Below are 20,351 nucleotides of genomic sequence, written 5' to 3'. Positions count from 1 at the left end.
CCCCCCCCATGCTGATTTCTCTGATGATATCCTGTTGCCATTTTGGGAATCAGGGTGGAGAAGTGGTAGTAATAGTTCAAACAAATGGTGTATCATGCAAGCCAAGACTTGATCCCAGTGGTTCTGTGTTACTCCCAAGTAACCAGTCTATTAAAATGGTATGTCTTATGTGTGGTAAAATCTTGGCAATTACCATTTGTATCTTTGCATTCTGTAATAAAAATTGAAAAGAAGAGAACATGCAGGGGATGGATGGGGAGGGATCCAGTGAGCAGTATCAGCATTGTTGAGAAGATATTTAAAGTCATGCATAGCTGCTGGAGGGAAAAGTAATAAGAAGAAAGAAGGGAAAACAACACTTTGCATATTTGGGATTTAATATCCTTGGAGGAAGAGACAATCCATTCTAAAATAAAATATTTCACTTGACATAATATGCTCTGTCTCTTATACATTTTCTTTAAGCTATTGTAAGAAATAGCAGCTTGAATAGAAAATTGCCATCTTTTAGAGCCGCCCAGGAGAACAATGAGCAGTTAGAACTATGAGCTAGCGGCCCTCTCTCCCTCTCTTTTTAGCAATTTAAATTAATTTTTATATTTTTGTATTTTCTCTTCCATCAACACTTAATTAAAAATAAGATTTATATCAAAGAGGAGGAGGCAGCACCCTTTCAAAACTAAACTTTTCCTACTCAACTGTTTGACTGTTTTGACACCATTGAATCTTTTTAAACTTTGCCAAGCTAATTTCTGGATTTTAATCATTGCAAGATTCTGGAAAATGAACAGTGACAACAATAGATAAAACATGTAGCTTATCTGACAAGCATAAAAAAGCCCACTGAACATCTTTTTTATTCTCCTATATTTCTGAATGGAATAAAATTTGCAATGTAGTTTAATTTTGTATTGCTTTTTAAAGAACCAGATATTGTTCATAGCTTTTTTTTATAAAAAAATTAACTCTTTGAATACTATGCAAAAAAAATTGTACCTGTCCTAAGCTGATATATGCTTTATGTGAGCTAGTTCTGTTTTAGTGCCCCTTAAATTCAAACATGAGAAAATTGCAGAAATTTACAATTCAATGCGCGTTTCATCAGGGAGGAATCCACAGATTGTTTTGACACTCAGTTACAAATTCAGCATGAAGATGGACGTCTCATGAAATTTGCAGCTGCTGATTGAATTTATATTTCCATAAAGCCCATCAACAGTTGCAGCCTGAAGGGAAGTGTGGGGGGGAAATGACAAAAATTGTGAGGCTAGCATTTTTCTTCAGACTTATAATGACAAATTACTTGTAATAAGGTCTTACACTGACCAGGATTAAACGAAAAATATAGGCAGCCAGAAGGGAATGATTCTACTCCCCCCTCTCTAATTGATTTGAACTAAAAATGTCTAGAGTTGATATCTAAATATATGTTTAGTCATCTGCAGAGTGTGCGAAATGCATCCACAAATCAGAAATGTTCCAACACTGAAAAATAAGGCACTTGCAGGTAATTATAGAGGATTTATCATACAGGTAATCTTATTTTGTAATAACCTCCCATTCTAGAAGATGAATGTTATGCTCACATAAAAGTAGGTCATCTTCATTAGGTTATAGGACACCCACCCCCCACTGTGGTCGTCTTCCTCTCAGCTCTGAAATTGGTTTTTCTGCAGAGCAAAAACAATGTATGTCTAAAAGCCATAAACCAAGAAGAGACTGCTCTGACATTCAAATACTCATAAAACAATTAGTGAATTAAAAATAATTGTACAGATTTATTCTTGTTTTAAAATGTTAAATGTGAAATTTTAATCCTATGTTTCCATAGAGAGAAAGGGAAAAAGTTAAATGTTTTATTAGGTGTTGGGTTTTATGGCTATAATATTGTCGTTATTATCCTTGAGAGAATAGAACTCCCTTAATATCCAAGTTTCCAAAAAAATTGCGTGTCTCAAGACTATTGGAAAGTTAAACATTTCAGGACTATAGCCATTTCATTTAATTGCTAAGGGATTTACATGTATATTCATGCATAATTTGGACATTCTCATCAAGCTATACTCTCAGGACTTTAAACTGATCGTTTGAATTTGCCCCACCCTATCCTGAAGACATGAGGCAGGTAAGCCTGCTTACAGACAAGTAGCTCATAGCACTAACATAATTGCTGTTTCACTGTTATCTACAAACAAAATTGCAATTCACTTTCCACACTACTGGGAATATTGCATCCCCACATCTATATTTCATTCATACCAGTGTATATGATATAGTGGCTATGATGCTGAAGAGTGAGCTGCCTTTTAGGGGAGGGAGGCAGATTCCAAGGGATATCTCTCCCTCCCTATCTCTCTGTGTGTGAATGTGTGTGTATAGTTTGAAAGTGTTTAATTAGAACAGAGCTTTCCAAACTGTGTGTCGTGACACATCAGTGTGTTGGCTGCAGTGTGTAGGTGTGTCACACAAATACTCCTTGCACTCCTCCCAGGGCTGGAAAGGGATTAGTTTAACCTCTGGTTTGCTAGTAAAAATGATAAATGTCTAAAACGTGTATCACCAACATGAAACGTTTGGAAAGCTCTGAATTAGAAATATAACAACAAACAAAATGTGACAGCAAACTGAGCTCTCAGAGCTGCTGGGCTGTTGCAGCAGTGTCAAAGGGTGGGGAGGGAGGAATTGGGATTAGTGGTAGACAAACATCCTGGATGGACAAGTCAGGCCAGCAAGGAAGCGACTGACCCAGGCAAGTGGGTGGCCCTGGCAAACTGTGGAGGTTTGACCAAGTCTACTGGGAGGGATGAAGTATGGTTTTGATGAGTTCTAGTAGGTGAGAGGTGGCTTTGGCGAGGAATAAGGTGATGAGGTAGTTTTGGTGAGTTTTAGGAGGTGTCTTTGGTGAGGTAGAAAGGAAGGGGATGGGCAGAGTTGGTAACTGAAACAATCATGGACACAGCCCCTGGTATTGAATATGGATGTAAGGAACAGAGAAGAGACTGCACTATAGGTTGTGGGAGGGTTTCAGATGGGGGTGCCCTAACTGCACTAAGTGAGGGGCCCAGATTGACCCCCAGGAATACCAGACCATCTGTCCTCCAAACCTAACTAAGAAGAGGTTACAAAGGTTCAGGAAGATGTTGAGGCTGGTCTTTCTAGTTTTCAAGGGCAACCATCTTGAATAAGATGTGTGATCTGATTTGTTCTTCTGTGCGAATTATAAGAAAAGAGTGCCCAATGGGTCTTTGGAAAACATGAATTGGATAATGAAGAGAGCAATTTCTCATGTGCCCATGCTTTTAAGCTTTGTATGGGTTAAATCACCATTTTCTTGTGTCATGCATGTTTTGGCCCTCAGTTGTGCTTGGTGAGCTATAAGAAGCCAATGCAGATCTCTCTAGGAGCACTGATATAATGACTAAATGACTAAACAACAACAAAAGTGTGTTTCATACAGAAGCTATGGTTTCTAATCGGATTACATGGACAGCTGTGCCTAACATGCATTACTTTAGTCTTGAGGCAGAATTTGTGGTGAGCAGAAAAATTTGGTTGGCTACCAAGGGACCACTGTACATCATACATGCACAGGTTCTTGAAGCCCTAGCATTTCTAAGATGATTTCACATGCTCATATCTGTTTCTCAGCATTCTTTTTAGAAGGGTTAGAATATATCCAAGGACTAAACAGACTGCAAACACAAAAATCTTATTAATCTTTAAATACCTGCAAATTGGAGCAAACACTGGCAGTGGAAGTAAATTGACAATCTTTGAAAAATGGACTGGCTGGCAGAAGCATGATATAATTATTTATAAAAATTACTTGCTCTAAATTAAGAATGATTATGTTCAGTTGTACCGTTATGCAACAATTCATATGGTTTGCAATGGTATGTTGAGCAGAGGACAGTTTTCATTATGGATGAGAGCTGAAATGAGTTTCAAAGAAGAGCAATTCCCAGGTGGGTTTTAAGTCTGATCTCTCTGGAGTATTTTCCAGCATTCCTCAGTATTAAATCCTCACATTTTAACTACAAAGAGTGTTGCTAAAAATGAGAAAACTACAGAACTAATTATTCTGCCTGTAAAAGAAGGGAGGTCAACATACAGGTATACTTCAGTCTCTTAAATAAAGCAACATGAGCACCTTAAGCCTGAAATGTCATTTTCTACTGCTCTGGCTGGATAGCTTCCCCACCAGCAGGATCCAGCAGAGCTTTGAATGCACCATTGGCCCCAATGTTCCCTGTTGCAGTTAGGATTGTCCTGTAAATCTCTTCTTCAAATAAAATAGTTATAAAATAGAAATAAGTAGGTGGAATATAACTTTCTTTCATTCATTCTTTTAAATTTGAAAGAATATTTATTTACATTTGTTTATTTTATTTTTATTTACTTTTACGTTTATAGCTCACCTTTCCTCCAAGGACTGCAAGGTGGTGTACATTGTTTTCTCCTTCCCATTTTATTTTAACAATCCTGTGAGATAGGTTAGGCTGAGAATGAGTGGCTGGCCTAAGGTCGTCCAGTGAGCTTCCTGGCTGTAGCAATTTGAACCCTGGTCTCCCAAGTCCTTAGTCCAACACTCTAACCACTATACCACACTGGCTCTAATGAACATACTGCATTTTGCAGTGGCATTTCAAACACATAAAATTACAGGAAATAATCAGTTGGATAAATTGCACATAGCATTCCTTCAAAAATGTGCCACATATGTATTGTTTCCCTTTTAGATTCCCTGTATGCCAAGAATAGTCCTTACAATGGTTGAGGCTAAACCAGCATTTAGAGTTCCTTGATCAGGATTTGTTAACCATCTAGTTAACAAATCTGTGTGAAGAGGCAACAGTTGTCAACATTAACTGTAGTTACATTTTGTGGGGAGGGGTTGAGGAAAATTCACACGAGAGGAAGAGAGTGGTGAAGAGAATGGTGAGGTGGAAGATTGCTATGGACAGCTGGCATTTTTGGTGCTTGATTTTTCAGTAATACTGAATGTCTGTGATAATGGTCCTGAAAGGAATTTGTTTAACACTGTCATTGTGGTGACATGGACTGAGTATGTGCAGAGATCTGAATTCAAATCCTGTTTTATTCCATGAACTTTGCTAATTGGCCTTGGTTAGATCAGTGCCTCCATTCTTCTTCAAAGCATTTATGCCAGGAATAAATGAAATAACTGCTTTGAAATTAGTAACAAATTTGGTGGTTTCTATCCCAAAATGCCTTAATCTTGAAAACTAAAAAAAAATCCTACTGCCAGACTTAGTTTAACTGTAGGAGTTTAATCTAAGGATAATATTCAGCTCTGTTTGATTTTGGAGATAAATATTTCAATAAGAAATGAGTTGAAGAGCATGTATTTTCAGCTATTTGAATGATTAGAGTTAATTATGTATCTCGTTAATTGGTATATAGTAGGACCTTTCCTATGTGTCTGTTTTGTTTGAGTTTTAATTGCATTTCTTAGTCTTCTGTAGCATGTCTCACGTGTTTATTTTGGAAATGAAAATAATTTACTGGCCTTGTGACAACAGTGGTTCACGTGACAACAATTTCAGAATAGTCATGTTAGTGTGGTGCTACACAATCAAAAACAAAAACTCCAAGGAGTCTTATGATACTTTAAAGACCAACACACCTATTATGGCATAAGCATTTGTGGCTTAAAGTCAGCTTCATCCAGTGTATGAAGTGGACACTAGGAAAGTTTATGTCATAAGGAATTGGTTAGTATCTAAGGTACCGCAGGGTGTGTAATGGCTGAATAAAAAGTGTGTCTATGTGATGGGAAGCATCCAAGATAGGAAAAGAGCTCTTCTTAAGTTGCTCAGGTATCTGTACAGGACACACTGGTGACCTGTGGCAATATGAGTAGATACACTCAGTCTCTACAAGCTGCTTGAGTAATCTTTATACTTGCAGTATGAGTGTGCTATGGTCCTCCCCTGAACTTCCCAGCAGGGGCAGCTAGTAGATTTGTGGGACCCAGTCCCTTTCTTCCTGTTGCTGCTGCTATTTGAAAGGAAATAATCTTCCTTTCCCCCCGTTCCAGTCAGTGACAAGTTGTATCTGGAGCAAGTGCTGGGAAACATGCAGCTCTCATAGCCACCCCATCCTCTGAAATTAGGAAGTCTATTTATATACAGAATTTGCACCCTGCTTTTGAGCTCAAAGGACTCTCAGAGCAGCTTACAAAAGTCACTACTAGGACTTTCTCCTTCCCCTCAGGCTCATAATCTGAAAAGACAGTTCAACTAAGTCATTATGCATGTGGAAACATTTGCCTTGCCTCAGTAATGGACTGGATGAGAGCCAACAAACTGAAGCTCAATCCAGACAAGACTGAGGCACTGTTAGTGGGTGGTTCCCTAGACCAGATGGGTGGGAGGTCACCTGCTCTAGATGGGGTTACACTTCCTCTGAAGGAGCAGGTTCATAGCCTGGGGGTACTCCTGGATCCTTTGCTGTCACTCGAGGCTCAGGAGGCCTCAGTGGCCCAGAGTGCCTTCCATCAGCTTTGGCTGGTGGCCCAGTTACTCCCCTAACTGGACAAGGATAGCCTAAATACTGTTGTCTATGTTCTGGTAACATCAAGGTTAGATTCCTGCAATGTGTTATATGTAGGGCTGCTTCTGAAGACGGTTTGGAAACCAGCTAGTGCAGAATTCAATGGTCAGGTTGCTCACCAGAGCAAGATAGTTTGAACATATACCAATCCTGGTCCAACTGCTCTGGCTACCAATTCAAAGTGCTGGTTTTGACCTATAAAGCCTTAAACAGCTCAGGACCACAATGCCTCAAGGACTGCCTCTTCCCATATGAACCTCCAGACCCTGAGATCATTTACTGAGGCCCTTCATTGTGTGCCTACTCCTCAAGAGGTTTGGAAGGTGGCAACATGAGAACAGGCCATCTCTGCAGTGGCTCTCTGTCTGTGGAATGCTCTCCCCAGGGAAGTTCGCCTGGCGCCTTCATTATACGCCTTTAGGTGCCAGGCAAAAACATTGCTTTTTAACCAGGCTTTCGATTGACATCCTATGCCCTTTTAAAATGTAGCTCTTTTTTTGGAGGGGTGTGTGTTATTGGGTTGTTGTTTTTATTTTGATTTTATATATTGTGGTTTTTATGTTGATCTTTTCTGTAAACCGCCCTGAGACCTCTGGGTATAGAGCGGTATATAAATTCAGTAAATAAATAATAATAATAATTGTCATAACTTTAGGAGGAGTTAATACGGTCTTGCATTTTCCTTAGTTCATTTGTACAGCAGATAATGTTCAAACAGCATGACACTCTTTACAAAGCAACTTTCTCTTAGACATTTATAAATAATACATAACTTCATAAAATAGAATTACTTACTGCTTTACACTGTTGACCAGATAAATAAAACACTCAGTGGGAAGCAGAATTTGGCTGCTTCTACCCAAAATATTCCTTAAGGCAAGATACCGTCTAGCAGTGGTGCCATACGTTGACAATGGACCAAACAGATCACACATCCTTTCATATGTTTTGCTAAAATTGTAGCTCTTGAGGGTAGGGCTATAGAAGTGGGGTGAGATTCATAGAATAATAGAATTTAGTAATCTAGTCCAACCCCCTGCAATGCAGGAATCTTTTGCCCAATGTGGGGCTCAAACCCATGACCCTGAGATCAAGTGTCTCATGCTCTTCCAAAGTCTATCAATCTCTTCTAATTTGCTTCCAAAACATTTAATATATGTGACTTCCTACTAAAAGGCTGTACAATTGTTTCCCTTTAAATCCAATACTAGAATGATACACTGCTTTAATTATTTTAATAGTGCAGTTCATTTACAATTACTGAAAATATGTAGAGTGGAAGAAATTATCAAGTACTGTATAAAACAGAGAAATAACACCCTCCTTTCCCTTTTCTTTTAAGTGTAAAAAGAAGTGAGATGTTAATGGGTCACTCTAAGGCTGCAATCCTATGCACACTTACCTGGTTAAGTCCCATTCAGTACAATAGCAAATATAAACTTGCATGGAATTGAAATCTAAAGGGCTTTTAAAACCCTGCTCTGAGTTGAAATCTTCCTGTACTGTTTTTAGTTAGTCTACTTGTGAAGTCTAAAATGTAGCTCCATTTCTTCTGATGCAAAGTAGAAGCGACTTCATCTCTTTGATTGGGCAGATCCGGGTTTACACACTCAACAACAGTGCAGGATATTATTTAGTTGCGGCAAAGGTGCTGAACCCTACCTACACCCACTCCTAATCTTGCTGTTGCTTCTCTCTTACACACAACTTTTCCCCAGCTTAGTTTAGTTTACTTCCATTATTACAGCTAGCTTGAGAGAAAATGGTCTCTCTCTCTCTCTCTCTCTCTCTCTCTCTCTCTCTGTGTGTGTGTGTGTGTGTGTACTGCAGATGGGTTAAACCATGAAGCAAGAGATGGGAAGGCAGACAGACCCAGATTTAAACAACACCTAGTGATGAGAAAAAAGAGTATATAATTTTCTCAGTCAAAATATCTACATAAGTAATAGCATTGAAGAATATAAAATGTTCACCTGTGCATGTGAATGTTTTATGTAATGTTCTTAATCAGCCTTTTTTCTCTTTGAAATAGGTCAGCTCATTAAAGAGAGAAGATTTGTAGAAGCTTTTGGTATAAAAGAACATCAGTATGAAGCGGGGGACATACCCACGGAATGGGAAGGTAATACATTTTTGAGACAGCTAAAGTAACGTATGATAAAGTGACTTGTAATTCTCCCAGGCTGAATTGAAAGGACACAACAGAGCGTCTAAGCCTAGCCCTTGCCTTAAGATTTCTTAAGATGGTCAGATTTTGTTTCCACTTGGCACCCATCATTCTGGCTTGTCCAGTTATTACTTTTCCCTTAGTCCATTGTGGCAGGTGGAGGAACCACTGAAAAGGCTATTGCAGCAGACTGGTATATCTTGACGTACCATCTCTGAATTTTCTGTCTAACCTCAAACACAATGGGCGAGATCCAGTGTTGCACCAGCAGATGCAATGGAATTTCACTACCTCCCTTCCCTGCTGCCACTCATCTGTCCCAGAGGCTCCCCCAAGCCTCCAGAGCAGATTTTGGGAGCACATGAAGAGCTGCAGAGAGGAGGAGAAGCAAACAAACATTCTGCTTGTGGAAGTGGAAGTACTGTACATTATGCAGGTGGGATGCCACCTATTTTTCCTCTCTTTGAACTCCGAAAGTATGGCTCTTAAGTAGGGAAAGTAAAAAGTACATATGTTTAAAATGCATCATATGATTTAACATCAAGTAGGATAAAAACAATGCACAACTTTATAATTAGGGATTGAGAAAATGGCCTTGTTTTAAGTGACCATGGATAAGAAAAGAAGACACAAGTGCAAAATGCCTTTTTTCTATGGCTTTCTGAAGCGTAGGATACATTTGCAAATCTGGGCAGTTTATTTGGCTTTCCAGCACAGAAAATAAACCATGTGTGGCAAGGCATACTTTTATTAGCAGCATTTGCATTTTTAACACAACACTTGCTCATGCTTATAATTACCATAACATTTTTTTCCCTTTGTGATTATAGTGGCATTGAATTGGAAGGATTTGTGAAGAGAAGGGAAATAAAAAGTGTTATGAATAGGCAATGGTCTCTTTCTCTCTTTAAGCACAGTTCCTTTCAGGGAATGGGAAGAAAATGTTCAGACTGCTTTGTTTCCCCATCCATTATTTGGGCAGAGGAGGTGTGCAGTGTATTCTTGTTTATGACAGAGCAGAGAAAAATGTAGGTGCTTAAATGCAAAGAACAACATTAACTGGATTTTTCCAGTTAACATGTTAACTGCTGAAATCTTCTGTTTGGAAATGGTGGGAGGAAATGAGAATTGTATTCTCCCTCTTTTTTATCTGAGGCTGTTTCTGTAATAGGAGAAAGAAGTAGGTTTTAATAATACTGTACTGGGATTGATATAACTTTTTTTTTATTAATGTTCAGAGCATTTCCTCTACATTAACTCAGTGCTTATAACAATACTAGATAGTGAAAATTGTTGCTCATCATTAAGGCCTCCCCTGTGGGATTTCATATTTTTCCAGTTCTGTAAAACATGAACAAGATTGCACAGATTTGGAAGGAGGTGATGGGTGGGGTGCCCTTGCAGATAGTTTATGGGATTATAACTACAGTGGTACCTCAGGTTACAGACGCTTCAGGTTACAGACTCTGCTAACCCAGAAATAGTACCTCGGGTTAAGAACTTTGCTTCAGGATAAGAACAGAAATTGTGCTCCGGTGGCGCAGCAGCAGGAGGAGGCCCTATTAGCTAAAGTGGTGCTTCAGGTTAAGAACAGTTTCAGGTTAAGAACGGACCTCCGGAATGAAGTAAGTTCTTAACCTGAGGTACCACTGTAAATGTATGGCTCACTTCTTTAACCGAATGAGCTTCCAGTACGCCCCTCTCCCTCGGTTTTCTATAGTTGTTTTCTTCAGGCTTGTTTTGACCAGCAAACCTTGAAACACCGTACCATTTGATCCAATTTCCCTTTCCTTCACTTTCATTGTGATTGTTCATAGGAACCAGGAATGCATTTTGACAATAATATATCTATGCCACTGGTACACAGAAGAATATTCTTGGTGAATGTCCTTCAACTGTGGAATTCCTCAAGGATTGAAGCTTGTTCTGAAGACACGGTTTTTAGACTTTTGGGATGTCCAGGAGTTGAAGTCAGCATGTCATTTGTTTAAGTGGACAGTTTTTTGTGGGGGTTTCTCCCTCTGTTCTAAGAGTCTGGGATGTATATAGCACACATCCCCCATACTCCCAACAATCCTGAGAAGTACAATTAGGCTAAGTGTGTATGATTTTCTCCATGAACACAACACATAAGCTACATGGCAGACCAAGCGTTTGAACATGAGTGTCCCATGTCCAAACCAACAATATGACAACCATGGTTTGAGGAAATACATGAATGAATCCCCGATTAGCATGGATAACATGTGTAAGTAACACCTTTCCTTGCTGTTGTCAGGGTTCCCTTTCAAGAAAGGAAGCAATGTGCCTTTTGCCAAAGGCATTATCTTGTGGATGCAGGCTGTCAATAACCTTTTTATCATTTTTATTCTAAATTGTCACTTACTGTATCTAGTAACTTACCTTCTTCATACATGTCACTGGTCCTCATGAAAAGGTATCTGTCATTTTCTGTGTCGAGATTTAGGAGTTTGTGTGCCTCATGCTGCATTTTACAGCCTGTCTATTCTAGTCCTTCACTCTCTCTCTCTTTTTAATGGGTACCATTTAGTGATTAATGGGAGTTTTAATTTGCATGCTCACTTTTACGCTCATTACAATGCGTTATATGCCAGTAGAAGCCTTAAAGTTCAATGAAAATCTCATGCATACTAATGAGAATGCAAATGAGCGCTGATGAAAGAATGCCAAGGTCTCAAGGTATGAAATGTCCAGTTTATCTTGCTAAATTCCTTTCAGACAAATGTAGCGTTATCACAAGCACAGACTGTGGATAGTACCATACCGTATTTATATAATTAATTACAACTATGTAATTAGAAAATTGGAATTGCAGTCAGTGGATTTACAAAAGGTTTGATGAGAACTTTGTAGAATTGGATTTCATCTGTATGTGTGTGTGTGTTTTCTTTGCCTTTTATACTGTTCCAAATAGAAGCTATTTTGGCTGAGACTGAATGAAAGCATTCTGGTTTATGTAAATGTTTTTCTAGAAGTTGATTGCACTGGATGCATTTTCAAGCTGAAAGGGCAAAGAACAATTCTAATAATTGCAAAGATTTTGTCTGCCTTCACATCAACAATGATTTTTCTAAACTGCAATGGAGGTTTTACTGTCCTGCACATCTAGAAGAGGTTTAGTGAAAGTAAAGGAAAAATATGGGGGAATGGATGCTAAGCAATAATAAAGATGAGATAAAGAATTTATGGATTTGAAGAAGCTGTATTTTTGGACAATATGAAGGGAAACATTGTTATTGGCTGGATTTAAGCTTCTTGTAAACATCCTCTGTTCAACTCTGTAGAGACTATACGTTGTGTAAAATAAATAATATTGGAAATGCCTGTCATAAGGAGCCATTCCCAAAATGAAAATAAGAGTAAAATCACATTAACTACATTTTGTTCTGACTCAAAGCTTAGTATGTAGGTAAGAATATTAGAGAAATCAACAATAAAAAAGCACTCTCTTTAACCCTTTGGTTTTGTGATTAGTATTACTGATTCTTTTTCATTCTCATTTTATGATAATATTGCTCAACCTCATTGCCACTTTACTAATAGAAAGACAATTGGTAAGAACAAGAGAGAGGTGGCACTGTGGGTTAAACCACAGAGCCTTGGTCTTGCTGATCAGAAGGTCAGTGATTCGAATCCCCGCAACGGGGTGAGCTCCCATTGCTCAGTCCCTGCTCCTGCCAACCTAGCAGTTCGAAAGCACGTCAAAGTGCAAGTAGATAAATAGGAACCGCTCCGGCGAGAAGGTAAACGGCGTTTCCGTGCGTTGCTCTGGTTCGCCAGAAGTGGCTTAGTCATGCTGGCCACATGACCCGGAAGCTGTACGCCGGCTCCCTCGGCCAGTAAAGCGAGATGAGCGCCGCAACCCCAGAGTCGGTCACGACTGGACCTAATGTTCAGATGTTCCTTTACCTTTTTTACCTATTTTGTGGTTTGATTTTGGCTCATTAACCAAGATGGCTTCATGTTCTGGTATGTAATGTGATTTTAAACCACAGTTGGCAGTACTGAAACAACTGCAAACACATTTGAAGACGCCATGATAGTTGAGGTTAGGGAGAGGTATGTGGGCCAAACTCTCATTCTTGTCTTAATAAACTAGGGTTAGGAATTATGCTGAACTGGCACAGGTCCTGTTTTTTGCTTTGTGCAGATAATGGTTTTATTATACTGTTCCTTAGTGCTGTTTTATTTTGTTGTTGCTGGTGGTAGTTTTAATACTGTATTTTAATTTATTGATACATGTTTTAATTTTGAAAGTATGGTATTGAAAGGATAGATATAAATGTTGGAATAAAATTACAGCTTGACTGTAAGCAGGTTCTTGTTTAATTAATTGTATTTTCTTTTACATCCAATTCTGGTCCCTACATTTCTGAAATACATAAATAAACTGAGAAGGAGTTAGAGGAGGGCAGCAACAATGGGAGGAAAGTGTTTGAGAAGGAACATTGGTCTAGAAGCATCATCAGCATTGTTTGGCTGTGCATAAACTAATTACAGTTATTGCTGTCGCTATAACGTTAGTAATAACTATGATCAGCAAAGCAAAGACAGCTACATCAGTGGTATACCAAATTCTGAGAAGGCAAAGGACTCCCTTTCCATTCTTCTGAGGATAGAAACAGACTTTCCAAAATAATCTTTAAAAGATAGGGATAAGGTCTACCGCTTTCTAGCAGATTTACTCTTCTGCCTTGAGTAGGGAAGACAGGTTATGTAGGGCAGAAACAACTTGTCATCCCCCCCCCCCCGCCTTTCGGTTATCAGCAATAAGGAGATTTGTCCACCTCATTTCTTTGCCACAATTAGAGTTTGGGCCTCATCTTGGAAGCAGTGGCGGACCTTCATGCTCCAGCACTGGGGGGTGGAGAGCAGACGGGGCGGGGCTGGTGCGCATCCCGGGGGCGTGGTGGGTGTGGCACACCACCTGCAGGGGTGTGGCACACTTCCTGTGGGTGTGGCACGCCACCTGTGGAGACGGGGCGCCCAGGGGGGGCAGCTGTGATGGCACCCCACCGGAATTGTGCTGCCGGGGGCGGTGCACTCCTCCCGCACTCCTCTTCCTCCGCCAGTGCTTGGAAGCAGAATTTGTATTACTTTTTACCTTACTCCTGATGTCAGTCAGAGGAGCCTCAGTGGGTTATATCCAATGCTAATCATACTGAGAATAAACCCATTGAAATTCATGGACATGACTAACTTGGGGCCATTAATTTCAGTGGATCTATTCTGAGTAAAACTTAGTTGGGTACAACCTACTTGGTTGTATTCAACAAAGTCATCCTGTTAGTACAAGGACTTCCACCCACGCAATGAGGCTTCCTCTTCCTATCTCTTTCATTTCCCCCCATGTCTCCTCCCCAAATCTGTACTGGGGTTTTCCCCAGCCTTCCAGGGAAGACTGGGGAAGGGCACATGAGGACAGGGAGGAGAAATCCTGTAGAGCAGGTGGAAGTTCTTGAGCTAATGAGACAACTTCCTCGGATACAACACAATATATATGTGCTTACTGACTTTTTACTCATTGGCAATACAACAGGCACATGTAATGCCACCCCCGCTCTTCCAGTGTTTCCCTTATGACATTTTCTAGGAATGCAAGAGACAGTCTAAACAGACAAAAATCTTACCTCACATGTTCACCTGATTAGCAGTTACCTGTCCCCTCCCCTTACCCTTGACAGGATGATCTACACATGACAGAGCTAGTTTGTTATGAGAGAGCTTGTCCAGGAGCTGAATGGACTTAAAGAAGGCCAGAGTTAAAGTTCCTGCAGTTTTAAGTCAGAAATAAGGGGGAAAATGTTTTGTTATTACGTGTACCCTTCCTCCAAGGAGCTAATGGTGGTGTACAGAGTTCTCCTTTTCTATGTTTTCCTCACAAGCAACCTTGTAAGGTAGGTTAGGCTGAAGGATAGTGATTGGCTTAAGATCAACCAGTGAGTTTTGTGATTGAGTTTGGATTTGAACTTGGGTCACCTCCGTCGTAGTGTTATATTCTAACCATTATGCCAGGCTAGGTGTCAAGAATCTTGCTTTAGGAATTATTGGAGAAAAGCACAAGCTGGCCTGGGAGACAAATGTGGGAAATTGTTAGGGATGACTCAGTGGATTGATCTTTTATGCATTGCTGCTTTTTGGTGGCAAATCATTTGGCGTTCTGAAAACTTCAGTTTCAGTTCTTGCAGAACCAGTTCCTAAACCTTCTGTGTGTGTGGAAGTGCATTTCATGTGTTTAGTGGTGTCAGGTGAAGGTTTAGAAAGTGGAAACTCAAGTGCTTGTGAAACGGGGATGTCCTGTGCTGTGGGTGCTATGTGTTGATGCCATGCCTAATTTTCTAGCATTCTTGATGACAGCTATTTTTTGCTGCTCTGACTGCAAGAGCCATCTAGCACCAATCTCCATGTCCTTCCGTAATTCATTTGCCTTCTGGCATTCAAGTCCTTAATTTAAGTGGCCTTCAGATACATAATCTGTACTATTGATACAATTATGAGCAGTTTTTTAAAAAAATGTTTGACCTCTGTTTTAATATTTTTTTGCAGCTTGGATTAGGAAAAAAAGAAAAGATCCACCTACATTTGAGGTAAGAGAGACTACATTGCATCTAGGTGAAACTACAGATTATTTTATTTGCCTAATGACTTCAGTCAGAAAGCAGTTCTTTGTGCACAAATACAAGATGGGGGACACATGGCTTGCCAGTGATACATGTGAAATGGAATGGATCGTGGGTTTCCCTGGACTTCTATACTGAAGTCTCACTTGTGTTGCACCATGGTATCATTCTCAAATCACACCAATGCACAACAATGCACTATGTGCTGTTTGGGGTGCATGAAATGCTGCCTTTTAGGCCTCTAGGTCCTGTCTGTTCTCTCTCACCTTTCTGTCTCTGTCTTGGAGCTCTCCTTGCCTGTGAGGGCTCTATACTTCACCTGTTTTGTTTGTATTTTTATAGTTATTATATTGTTGAAAGCTTTAATAAAAATAGAAGAAGTAGTAGTTGTTGTCTCAAATGGAGCTCTCCTGGCCAGTGTGACAAACCTTAGGAAGAGAGGGAATCTATAAAAATGGCTGCAATGAATCCATGTGGGAGGATTGTTCAAAGAGTTTGTAGCTCCAGTGTAGTGTTCATAATTGAAAGTGGCTTTAGTCAAGAATTGTTCTGAATCAGTGTACAGACCCCTGTACCTCTCTGCTTAAAGTTAGCTACTGACTGCAGCAGTAGTGATAGAACTTTCAAGCAAAGGAAATTTTTAGACATAATTTCTAGATTCTAGAACGTCCAGATTTTATTCCTAGTATTTGCCCCACTCATACATTTGCCTTTCATAAAGCATTTTTTGTGTGATTCCAAGCAGTTATTTGGTTCCTCATCTCCAAACTATATCAATATATTATTACTGTTTCCACTAATAAGTCTGTAAGCCTACCTGAAAGTTATTTTTATTTATTACATTTTTGTACCACCCTTCTTCCAAGGATCACAGTATGGTTTACAGTATAAATGCACAATACTTAACATAGTAACAAACAAAAATAATACAACCCACCCCAGCCACACACAGTTTAAAAGGCCATAGATTGTTTAATTAGCCAAAGGCCTGGGAGAAGAGGAACGTTTTTACCTGGCACCTGAAGATTTGTAACAAAGGTGCCAGACAAGCCTCCTTGGGGAGAGCATTCCCCAAATGGGGAGCCACTGCAGAAAAGGCTCTTTCTCGTGTTGCAACCCTCTGGGCCTTGTGGAGGAGGCACATGAGAAGGGCCTCGGGTGATGATTGCAGAATCCAGGTCGGTTCACATGGGGAGAGGTGGTCTTTATGGTATCACAATCATGAGTCATTTAAGGCTTTATTGGTCAGAACCAGCACTTTGAATTGGGCCCAGAAACTAATCAGCAGCCGGTGTTGTCTGGTTAGGATTGGTGTTATATGCTCAAACCACCTTGTCCCAGCAAGCAACCCAACCTGGCTTCTGATTTGGAGTATAGAAGTGGTGGGCAAGCTAAGAGTTAAGCACCCCATCTGCTTCAAATCTTCCTCCAGTGGTTTGTTTGCAAGTGTTTTTGTTGCAAGAGTTCATGTGTAGCATTTAGCTGAGCCCTTGTTCTCCATCTCCCCTTACAGAAATGCTAGAACCTGGGATCATCCAGTGAAGTTGTATATTGGGAGATAATAGAACAAACAAAATAAAGTACTTCTTTACACAGTACATAGTTAAACTATGCAATTTGCTAGCATAAAATACAGTGATGGCTACCAATTTGGATGGCTTTTAAATGGGATGAGACAATTTCATGAAGTATACTATAATGGCTATATTGCCTCCAGTTGCTGAGGACCTTGAGCAGGAGAATTCTGCTTGGGAGCAGAATTTCCATATTGCTCTGGCTGGCTACTGTGAGAACAAAATGCTGGAGCAGATAGGTCTTTCGTCTGATCCAGCAAGGCTCTTCTAATGTACTCTGGTGTTTTCATTGGAATAACCTGAATGCCATCTGGTGAGTTAAACTTAAGTTTAAAAAAAGCTGTTCTGCTTCTTTAAGGCTGGAGATAGTGGGCTGTTGTTTTTTTATTTTTTTTAAAGCAAACTCTAAGTTGCATTTTAATGTGAAATTGAATTCATTTGTAAGTTCCTTTAGCTACTGTGGGAAGTCTGAAAGTGGCTTGGAATAGAAAATACGGTAAATAACTGCTTTTCATTTCTAATGCACCGTGTGTTTGCTATGCAGTAATAAAAACTAAATGGCTTCTGAATTGCACAGTTGGATACAAGGTGAAATGTTAAAAAGAAGAAACTTTTTGTGACAGCTCCTGTCTTCTTTCAAACTATTTCTAGCATTTCCATAATTATCTGTTTTGACAGCCTCCTTGTCAAGGGAGGAAAATGTACTCCAGTGAGTAGTAATAAGCATAAAGTTTAAATTATTATTCTCTCCCCCCCCAGAAGAGAATAATTATATTGGAAATTACATTATGTTTAGTTACTGCAGTGCATACCCGCCTTCCTTATTTGATCATAAGAATATTATTTATTTCAGAAGAGGCATGATGAAAACTAACTTCAATCATGGAGGTTCATTTTCATAGAATTCCTATTCGCCATCACCAACCTGAGATGTGATTTAGAAGTAGTTTTGCTAGATGACAGTAGGAGCACAGACTAGATTTTTGATTGTCTTGCTTTTAAATTCAGTCAAGCTTAGAGGATAGACTGTATCATTTAGTTTGATTGACTGATTAGACTAATCAATTAAAAGCCTCTTGGTTGATGAAAACATTGTTCCTGATTGATCAAGCGGCAGATTTTTTGAAAATATGTATATTCTTATTTTCAATATAAGGACATTCTAAAACTGCATTTGAGAAATGCCTTCTTGGAAGAGACATTCACACAGGAAAAAATGCTTTTTTCTAAAATGGTGGCTAATATAAGCATGTCCATAGATCATCCAAACTATATGTTCTACATGAGAATGTATGATTTTCCCATTTTTAAAATGCAGGTGTACCATGTCCACCTCACCCCACTGTATGTAAATGTCTCTCTGCCACCTTGGAAGCCCAGCTGTGTCCAGGGGGGCAGAAAGGTTCTACCAGCAATTCTGCTGGCAATAATACATGGAAAGCCCTAAAGGGGCATTGGGGTGGGGTGCCGGGGGCTTTGAATCTCAAGCCCCATGGATCCCTAGAGGCAGACACACTATGTTCAGAAACAGAGCACATATGAGCACATGTTCAGCCTGAGTTTGTTTTTAGTGCCAGAACTAAGTTCACGCTCCTCGCATACAAAAATCTTCCCCTGGATTTCCAGTTCCTGGTTTTCTTGATTTCATCTGGGTTTTTTGGGTGGGGCGGACTGCTGTTGTGTTACACTGTGTGTCATAAACCCACATGCATGTCCAAGCACTCACATATAATCATACACACCAATGAGAGGTTTGGGATCTTTTGTTGGGATTATGACGTGTGCATGTTATGAATATGTAATAACTGTTAACCATATACCCACAAGAATTTCGCACAACAAAGGAATAAAGAAAGCTTGGTTTATTATATGAAACAGAGGTGACAGACTATATAAGTGCTACTTCAGATAGCAAATTACAACTTAAGCAGGCAGCAACTCAGTCAATACATACACACCTTGATCTAAAGAGTAACAAAGATAACCTAATGGTCCTAACCTAACAATGTAGTCCAGGGAGGAAGTACATAAGATCATCTCTCTTTTTTTAGAATTTCCTGCCAGAGCATTAAGGAAATGACCTCATACAGTCCCTTCTGTATTGATTCAGTAACTCTCTGAGTGCCAGCCCCTCAATGTGCCTGTCTGGCAATCATGCATTTGTGATTTTGACTGGAAATCCCACATAGATAAAATGAAATAAAATGTCATCTGGGGGTTTGTTTGGATATGCACTGTTTCTCTGTAGCTATCTGGTCAGTGTCACCTCTCCCTACCTACCTCCCTCCTCCTCTCCATAGCCCAAATGTTACTGCAAATATCTGTATTCCTTAAGGGCATGACCTTTCTATTCTAGAAAAATTAGTAAGTTAATTGAAGTCAATTGAATTGTTTTCAACCAGCATTAGATACACAGTTAGGTTTATTACATTGTGATAATGGAGATTCATTACTCTGCAATCTCAATTTCATTTTGATATGGGAATTTGGTTTTCTTTTGAGCTTATATTTGGCAAAGAGTCATTTGATTATCTGTAGTCATTTCCCCCCTCACTTTGTCTAGGTTCTTGTGAAATTATGTTATATACTTGTTCTGTTTACAACCCCCTTTCCTTTTTCTATCTCAGAAAATTACTGAACTGGTGTGAAGTCAGCATATTTACACTATTCTTTTGGTAGTGTTACAGTAAATATTATTATGCACCAATTTTTTTATTAATCTGTTTGTAATATTGCAGGCACTTTGCAACAGTGCATATATTATGAAGTCTTGGCTTGAAGTTGCATGATGGAGTTATTTTGCTGAATCGAAGCAGATGTAGAGTGTCTGTAGAGGGGACTGCCTTGAGACTTTGTTATCCCTAAGAATGGGAGCTGTAGCCCAAGAGTTCTTTGGTTCAAATCTTGCAGTGCCCATGATCTCAAGTAAATGGTTCTAAGCAAGTGATTGTTGCTTCAGCCTGTTCCCTTCTCCCACCCCATCCCCCCAAAAATGTGTACGTGTGGTACTGCTAATACTAGATTGTGACAAATTTTGCAAGTTGAAACCCTTGAAAATACCAGTGCTAAAGCACTTGCCCCTTATGCAAACACTTGATACCATCCTTGTCTGTGATGCCTCAGACTGAATGGAGGGAGCATTCCCTACCTCACAGAGAAACTTGGATGTCTGGACTAATTTGGGGTGGAAAGCATCATAAAAAGCACTGTATTTGTTTTTGACTTCCTGATAATTAAGTGGGTCCAGTAGAATTAAATATCTTCAGCACTGTGATCAATATGAAGCCACATTTTACAATACTATGTGCTATTTCCCATTGGCATGCATCCAGAAAGTGCACTTTTTATATATAGATAAATGTATCACTTAATTTCTAGAATACACACTACTTA

The 20,351-nt window shown here is 39.5% G+C and overlaps 1 protein-coding gene across 1 annotated transcript in view; it reads left to right on the top strand.

Annotated features, from left to right (window-relative positions):
* Positions 1-20,351, top strand: part of NDUFAF2 (NADH:ubiquinone oxidoreductase complex assembly factor 2) — a 45,795-nt gene that overhangs the window by 24,154 nt on the left and 1,290 nt on the right. Inside the window, exons 2-3 of the mRNA XM_081213269.1 lie at positions 8,609-8,698; positions 15,311-15,351. Coding sequence (XP_081069395.1) covers positions 8,609-8,698; positions 15,311-15,351 — 131 coding nt within the window. The remainder of the gene's footprint in view (positions 1-8,608; positions 8,699-15,310; positions 15,352-20,351) is intronic.

This window comes from Podarcis bocagei, assembly GCF_964188305.1.
Source record: "Podarcis bocagei genome assembly, chromosome: 11".
Lineage (NCBI taxonomy): Eukaryota > Metazoa > Chordata > Lepidosauria > Squamata > Lacertidae > Podarcis > Podarcis bocagei.
This window is presented reverse-complemented; position numbering and strand designations above follow the sequence as displayed.